Genomic DNA, 8,576 nt, shown 5'->3' with positions numbered 1-8,576 from the left:
GCACTAAACAGAATTTTTTTTTACAAGACGCATTATGGTGTATATCTTTTACTTTTATCTTTATTTATTTTCCCTATAATACCTAAATAATATCAACCCGACGCACAAAACCAACCAAAGTGCTAAAAGTCCACCCGAAAAACCCCAATATCTGCATTTATTTATATTGGCTTCCCACAGGGAAATATCAAACTTGACGTATAAAGATTCCCATGGCTAATATAACCACAGAATCAGTCTCAGTGTCTAATATATATATATATATATATATCTATAAATAAGAAACGAAAAGATACTATAGTTACTACGTAGAATTGCCATAGAGTTCTCACTTGATGGGTTCCAAACATCCAGAAATGGGAAAACCCTGTTGATGGATCTTAGAGGTGATCATTACCATCAAAGGGTTGAGAGATGTTATACCTGTTTTAAGGAGGCTTAAATAGCACAAGGAGACAGATGGAACTCAATTGATGACTTGAAGCATGTTCATCTGAGCGTCAACCATGATGTTGGGGGATATCGTCAGTCAATTGAGGAATACACTCAAGAACAGCAGAACACTATGGAGACAGCATAACCCGAGAGGGGGCGTGGTATGGAAGATAAGTGGATAAGAAATGTTTGAAATGAAAAGAGGAAACTTTTTCTAACGAAGTTTTTGTCTAGCAAAAGGGTTTTAGAGAGACATATCATAGCAGATGAAGCAGACATCGCCAGCACACACCAAGCCAATGTAGATGCAATGCATACAAAGATGACTGAAAACGACAGGGGGAAAGAAATAAACACATAAGCTACATTCATGTCTTGAGACAAACAAGTAGCCGTGAAAAAGTCTTGTCCTGGTGGGGTCAAACGTCGGCGTCAACGTTTGTCCGGGACGGAAAACTGCTGAAGCAACTCCGGGTATTGAAATGCAAAGGACATAACAAGAAAACAAAGACATATCAGACATCCCTGCAAGCCAACCTATCTCGCTAGATTCGTCAAAAGCCCCCACCTTCATTATGGCATTTCGCTTTTGAAACACAACATTCATTGTACATTATAACGTCGGGAGTGCCTCCCTCTTCCAATCAATGGATGGGAACGGAAGAGTGTATAAGCCACCGAGTACCGAAATCATGGACGAGAAGATTAGGAGGAATGAGCATGTGACATGAATAACATGGCATAAGGGTCAACAAAAAAAGAGAAGAATAAGTGGGAAATCTTTCCAGAAGAAACGGAATAATTTTCATTATCATTGCCAGAGAATCTATGATGCTTCCTCACCGTCCTTCGAAGGTGTCTTGGATGGCCGGCGCTCAACGGCAGGTTGCGACTTGGCTAGCAAAGGGGAGGTAGGGTTCGAGGGGGGGGAGGTAGCCATGTTGTCGCGGTCTTCCAAGCTAGCAAGAGCACTATTCCAGAGTCAGATGGGGGTGTTTCAAATATGGGAGGATGCTTGAGATGCAAAACTTACCTGAACGCGTTCATCGACGACGCAGCTTCCTTGTCTTCCTTCTTGCCAGCAGGGGGTGTTCCAGTCCGGCTGCTAGCAGCGCTATCATCGCTGCCACGAACCAAGTTGCCACCAGGGCCAAGGTTCTTCCGGCCGCTGCTGCTGCGAGAGCCCAGCATGCTAGAGGGACCAAACGACATGGGCTGACTGGTGTTGCGAGTGGTACGCAGGCGACGGAGGTCGTCGCTGCCGACCTTGCTGGAGGCGTAGTCCGGAGGAGGTGCCTGGTTGCCATAGCCAGAGTAGCTGCGAGCATCACCGCGGCCCATATTGGGACGGCCACCGCGGTTAGCCTGCTGGCGGAGACGCTCCATCTCGGCCTCTTGTTGCGCACGAGCAGCCTACAATGACGATTAGAAGAAAGCATACCAAATACTGCTAAGACACACATACCTCTTCTCTGATCTGTTGGATAGTCTTGGGGCCCTTGTCGGCGTCCTTGGACTTCCACTTGGCATTACGCAAATCGATGATGTCCTAAAAGAGCAGGGGAAATGTATTAGATTTTCGTCCATCATGAATGGGAATCTTATGAGGCTTACCATGAGCATGAACCTCAGTCGGCTTGGCAGACCTTGGATCTGCACCATGTTGTTGATGCGCTGGAAGTAGACATCCATGAACGCGTGACCCTTCTCGGAGACATCAAGGCTGGCACCAATGGTACGCAGCAAGCTGGTCAAGCTCTCTACCTCGGCTTCATCAGGAACACCTTCGTAATCAACCAGCTTCTTCAAGCACTCGTGCATGATACGCTCTGTCAACATGCCAAGCTTGTACAGTTCACCAATGAACTTAACAAGACCCAGACCACGACGTTTGGCAGCGGCAGCCTTGTAGTACTCATCCGACATCATAGCAGCCTCCTCAGTCTGGCCCTCAGGCTTAGGAGGAAGGTTAACCTTCCAGCCACGTTCGAACTCTTCTTGACAACGGTTGAGCAGGTACTTGCGGAACAGACTACCACCAACAACAACATTGCCGTTCTTGTCGCGGATGTTCTCGTCCTTGATCTCCGGGCTCATGCTTTCGAGCATGCTCTTGCAGAACTTGGCATAGATCGAGGCCCAGTGAGCCTCGTCGGTTGCCTTCTCGAAGGTCAATTGGATCACTTGGCGCAAAGTACGTCCGTCAGTCTCGTCCTTAGACTGAGAGACAATTTCCAAGATCTGGCCAGAAATACGGTCGAAGTTCTCGGGAGTCATCTTGTTCAAAGCAGCCTTGACCTTGCGCTGCACAACATCGGGAGCCAGATAACCAGCACTGGTAGCACCAGTAGGCTGAGGAGCCTGGCCCACACTGCGAGGCTTCCAACCGGTGGTCGAGACCTGGAGCGCCGCAACCTCCTTTCCGGCAGTGAGAGGCATGGACTTGGCCATTTCCTCCTCCTTCTTGGCCTGGTGCTTCTCGCGCTTGCTGCCGGTGCGCGTGCCCGAACGGTTGGAACCTGGGCGAGGAGATCCTGGCATCATGGGGTTGGCCGAGTTGGTGCGACTGAGCGCAGGCGAGCCCATCGGCATGGGCCCGCGTCCGAAAGAGCCGAACGGGTTGTTCATAGAAGCGGTACGAGCGGCGTTGGCAAGAGCAAAGCGCTGCTCGGAGGTTGAGCCCGGAGGCAGACTGTGCCGGGACGCAGCTTGGCCGAAGTTGCCCATCTGGAATCCTTGGGAAATACCGGAGCGAGAACTGTTGCGACCACCCATCATAGGTGTGCGAGCAGATTGTGGGCGAGATGAGTCGCTATCACCAACGGTCTCACGCACGCGTGCATCCCAGTCGACGGATGGCTTCTCCTTGAACACACTCTGGAACTGAAGCAAGAACTCTTTGTTGTAATGGAATTTGCGATCCGCGGGTGCGCTGGCATTCAAAGCCGGATTGGGAGACACAATCGAGGCCGGGTAAGAAACCTGGCTCAAGTCCTCGATCAGCCGAGCGGAGTGAAGAGATTTCATGGCGGCGCTAGGCTGAGGAGGCTCGACGGCCTTGTTGGTCTCCAACTTGAGCGCAGCAGGCTTCTCACGCTTGCCAGCACTGGCAGGCTTCGCGGGAGGACCCATCGAGGCATCAGAAGCGGGAGTAGCAGTTCCGCTCTCAGCAGGCTCGCTGGTTTCCGTCGCACCGTATCCTCCCTTCTTAAGCGAAGCGAACAGGTCCTTGTTCGAAGTGTCTTGCTCACCCGCTTCGCGCTTCTTCATCCGAGCTTCTTCAAGAGCCTCAGCCTCGGCCTCGGCCTTCTTCATGTTGGCCTCGTAGGCTTCCCGCTCCTCTTTCTCCTTGCGCTCCTTCTCCTCCTTCTCAGCTTGCTTCTTAGCATAGTAGGCGGCTTCCGCGGCAGCCTCCTTCGCTTCGATTTCGGCCAATTCCCGCTCGATAGCATCGTAATCAATGTCATCATCGTCAGCAGGAGCAGGAGTGGAGTCGGCAGCCTTGGAAGGCTCTTCGGCAGCGGGCTTGGCCTCCTCGGCCTTGTCCTTCAGACTCAGATCCTCGAGAGCCTTGCGCGCGGCTTCCTCGTCAGCAGCCTTCTTCTGCGCGGCCTCCTCTTCCTCCTTCTGCTTGCGGGCAGTCTCTTCCTCCTGCTTCTTGCGAGCGGCTTCTTCTTCTTCTTCCTTTTGACGAGTTACCTCGCTCTCGGCTGCCTCCTTCTTGCGGCGGGCCTCGGCCTCATCCTGCTCGATCTTCTGACGCACAGCATCCTTCAGCTCCTGCTTCTTTTCCTCATCCGTCTTGGTTGCCTTGGAGTCGGTCCGGGTGTGATCCGCACCACTGCTGCTGCGAGGAGGCGGCGTGGCGGTTGGAGTCGCCAACTTCACGGGGGACGGGGTCGCACGAGCGGGAGATGCCGGGGCCTTCTCGAATGTCTTCACCGCACCACTACCAGGGTCCTTGATAACAATGGCACTCTTCTTGCTCGATGGGATGACAAAGTTCTGCACGCCCGGAGCGGGGCTGTTGGAAGGACGGCTGGCGGTATGCGTATGACTGGCGGCCGGAGGGCCAGCCGGGGGCTGACCGTGTCCCAAGCTGGAGCCGGGCCGGTCATTGGACACCTGCGAGGGCGAGCGGGACATGGCCTGAGGCGGCTGCTGGGGTGGGTACTGGCCTTGCATATACGGGGGTTGAGGGGAGTAGGGCATTCCGGGACGCGGTTGAGGAGACGACGGGGGAGCCATGAACTGCTGCATGGGGTATTGTTGGTAGTAGCCATAGTTGGGGTCAAAGTAGGGGCCCTGGTTCGATTTCATCAACGTTAGATAGTGTTCAAATTGTCCACTCTCTGGAGCCAGATTAGGTGGCGGAAGTGAAATAGAGGGATGGGGATGGGGATGGGGGGAAGATAAGACTCGGGGACCAGGTTTCCTCTTGGGGAGGAGGCCACCACGACGAGGGGGTCTGTTATAAGAATGGGTCCTCACAGATTGGTGTGCCATATGTGGGGGATAGGCGCCATAGGGTTGGGGCGGGCCCATCGGGACGGTGCTCATTTGCGGCGTCGTGGGGTGCGCAGTGGCCAACGCTGGGCTGCGGTTGGCCTGGGGCGAGTTAGGGAATGGCGGCATCGGGCGTGCTTGGTTGGGAGGATGGTATTGGGGGTTCATACCACCCCGAGGCTGGTTGGGAGTGCGGAAGCTGGGACCAGGCGAGTAGGCCATCTGGCCCTGATAATTCGACTGCGAGTATCCGCGGCCACGGCCACCCTGATGGTGATAACCACCACGACCGGGGCCACTGCCCATGTGGTTACTCATGTCGCTGTGTGTCGACTGGGACGATTCGCGTCGCAGATGTGTCGACTGAGGACCGGGACCAAGGGGGGCTTGAGACGGGCGAATCTGCTAGTGGGACGATTATTATTAATCCCGAAAGTTTCCAGGTATGCCAAGAGAAAAATAGGTCCAAGTATATCACCCGCATTTCAAGCTCAACTTGCATGAAACAACAAAAAAAAAATTTTTCTTTTTTTCTCTGTCTTTCTCTGTTCTTCGCTCCATGCCATGTCTATGATATTGTAATAAAAAAAAAAAAAAAAAAAGGTACAGAGAAGAAGAGCGAAAATCGTAGCCATATAATGGATCCAAGAAAAAGATAGAACATAGAAGAAGGAAAACAAAAAGGAAACCGATACTGCCCAAGATTCAAACGAGAGAGAGGAGGTACTTACATTATCACCTGCATCACCGAAGCTGCCAAAGTTGGGAACATTGCCTTGAGCCTGGTATGACGACGGCGGTGGCCGGCCACCGCTCGAGGCGGGCTGAGGAATAGGCGACGGCGAAGTCTGAGGCGACGTGACACGGGGGTTCGCACCTGGGTTGACACCCAAACCGGACTGAGGCTGGTTGGCCGGCACGGCTGGGTTACCCATATTGGGCGAGGTCGGCTGGTTGGCAGCGAAGCCAAACTGCAAGCTATTGGGACGACTGCTGGGACCCCCGTTGGGGATGTAGCCTGAGGTACCGGCGGAGGTGATGGTCACGGAGGGCTTGCGAGAATGGTCGCCTTGCGCGGAGGAAGGAGCCGGGGCGCCATTGACGATGGTGACGCCGGGGGTCTGAGATTGCTGCATGGGTTTGCCGCTCACAGGAGATACTGAGGTCGACTTCCCATGTTGCGATGAACCGCCCACGGTGACGGGAGCGGCGGTCGAGTCCGTCGCGGACTTTTTGGTGGCGCTGGCGTAGGACTTAGTCGCAGCCGGCTGAGAAGAGGGATTCCCAGAGGTTGCAGGAGCGGTAGATTGAGAGGCGGCCTGGTTAGAGGTGCTCTGTCCTTGAGGTTGAAGGCCTGACTTTGGAGGGATCGAGCTCATTAGACAGGTAGGTTAAAATGCGTTGTTAAACAAAAAAGCGCTTTTGGTTGGAGGGGAAGGAAAGAAGAAGAAGGAAGAAAAAAAAAAGTTTTGAGATAAGCGGGAAGGAGTTTTTGATAGTAAGAAAGTAGTGTGGGTGATGTCAAAGCGTGTTACAGCAGAAGGCGAACACACTCCAGATCCCACATCAAATAGATGTCAATTTTATTATCCCACGGAAATTGGATAATAAAATACAAACGACAAGAGGGGGGGTTTTTTTTTAAAGGTATCGGGAAGAAGAACCACCGACACACAAAAAAAAAAAGAGAGATTCTCTGATGATAAAGAGAATAAAAAAAGAAACGTCGTGGATAGACGACGAAGAATCCTGGGGTAAAGCAGGAAAAAAAAGGGAAAAAGAATAATAAAATCCAAAGAGGGGGGAAGAAAAAGAGGAAGTAGGGAAGATTTCGCTGGTTCCTCTTTTTTTTTTGTCCCTTCTGTTCTGGTGGTGCTTTTTTTTTTTTCACTGCTCAAAGTGGAAACGAGCGAGACGTAAAATAAAAAATAAAAAAATGAAAATGAAAATGAAAATGAAAATTCCGTACGGAAGAAACCAGCGATACCAACAATGCAGGCAGTGGAGATTGAACAACACAAAACTGGCGGTATTTCTGATGGACCACTTAACGATTTATTTTATTATGTTTATTATTTCAAAGAGTCAATTATGTTGAATTAGTTTACTCTATTGTATTTTATTTATTTTCTGTGAACCAGAATGGCAGAAAGGAAAAGAGAGGAAGAAGATCGGAGAGTACTCCGTACCACGTATACCAAAAAATACATACCTCACAATACCCATCCCCACTCCACTTCAGGGAAAGAGAGAGAGAGAACAAGGAGGAGGAACGGAACAATATCATTAGTCTACAGAGTACTACCTAGGCTAGGTTAGGTGCTGTACGTACTACAACGGGCATTCCCTCAGGCCGAACAATCCATACTTACAGCTTGACCCCGAACCAGGCTGATTACCCGATCGGGAACAAGTCGGGTTGTGGCGGACAAAAAAAAAAAAAAAAAAGCGGCGCCAAGCCGTCACTCAATTCACGATTCATTCATCAGTCAAAATTGTTCCTCTGTTGGTTCGGCCAGTCAATGCGTCCGTAGTCATTTCAGCTGTTGACGACGACCACAACAGTATTTTCCTCCAGCTGTGATTCATATTTTTTGACCATGAATCATATGCTTCTTTAAATGATTGGCCCAAGCAGCGCATTGGTACCTCTCACGGTCCAACGATCTCTGCCAAGTGGAGCCTCATCATAAAATCATCCAATGTATTCAAAGAGGATTGTTGAAGAGTGGTCGACACCTCAGGCGTGAATTGCCACGATCACCCAACCAACCGGACTTAAACCGAGACGGGATTAGTGTACCAAGAATCACTGACTCGTCCGCCGCCTCACTTACCCATGGATGCCGCCGCCATCTACTCCGTACAACCAACGCGTACACCCAACTTCACCGACTTCTTCTGTTCAATAGTCAAAGGAGGCTAGCTGCAAAAGCACGATCGGGCGTCGTTATTCTCATGTTTCTGCAAGGATCGGTGGGAGCTATGGGCGCGTTGGGCAGCCACCCTGCAGCTTAGTTGATACCGCAGATTAAATATTTATTTTTTTTTATTTATTTATTTATAAACTAGGATAGCATGATACAATAGTCATCCTCATGGCGCAGTACAGATTCAGATCTATTTCTCCGTGTAAAGAAACTTTAAAGAAACCTTGCTGTAGCTATCGAAAGGTGCTTGTTCAGAATCTGCTGGTATCTCATGGTTCCAGGCAAAAACATATATTGTCCGTAACCGCCATCGTTCTCTCATTGCACTGTACTCAGTAGAAACCATTCACGTTGACCCGCTGCAAACAGCCTCAATGTTTACTACAAAGCTCATAAAATCACCACCGCATTGACACCGAGACACTCTTTATAGATAAATTGTATTTTTACCCCCGAAAGTATCTCCACGCCCCGGCCACAGCTCGTGGCGCCAAAACCATACCTCGAGCTGCGCCATCGACTATAACGCGTCCGTACCCATTCATTGCAGCGCTCTGAACATGCGCAAAGAACCCCTGTCCAGCAATAGGTGCTATGTGACTCTGCGCCCATGAAGCCACCGAGCCTATTGTATAATGTGTCAGCAGCGGTTGCTATCAATGAATTGTAGGTAACTGGGGCAGCAAAAAAAAGAAAAAAAAGAAA

The 8,576-nt window shown here is 50.7% G+C and overlaps 1 protein-coding gene across 1 annotated transcript; it reads right to left on the bottom strand.

Annotated features, from left to right (window-relative positions):
- Positions 1–1,151: 1,151 nt before the first annotated feature.
- BDV27DRAFT_15407 (putative eukaryotic translation initiation factor subunit eIF-4F) lies at positions 1,152–6,451 on the bottom strand. The gene is made up of 6 exons (XM_032071899.1): positions 5,673–6,451; positions 4,927–5,346; positions 2,050–4,740; positions 1,901–1,984; positions 1,469–1,848; positions 1,152–1,406 (listed from the first exon to the last, which is right to left on the bottom strand). Exons 1-6 carry the CDS (start codon positions 6,318–6,320, stop codon positions 1,262–1,264), a joined length of 4,368 nt encoding a protein of 1,455 aa, XP_031925786.1. The 5' UTR covers positions 6,321–6,451; the 3' UTR covers positions 1,152–1,261.
- Positions 6,452–8,576: the final 2,125 nt, after the last annotated feature.

Source organism: Aspergillus caelatus (assembly GCF_009193585.1).
Source record: "Aspergillus caelatus strain CBS 763.97 unplaced genomic scaffold BDV27scaffold_133, whole genome shotgun sequence".
Classification (NCBI taxonomy): Eukaryota; Fungi; Ascomycota; class Eurotiomycetes; order Eurotiales; family Aspergillaceae; genus Aspergillus; species Aspergillus caelatus.
The sequence above is the reverse complement of the archived record's forward strand: the minus strand, read 5'-3'. Positions and strand labels throughout refer to the sequence as shown.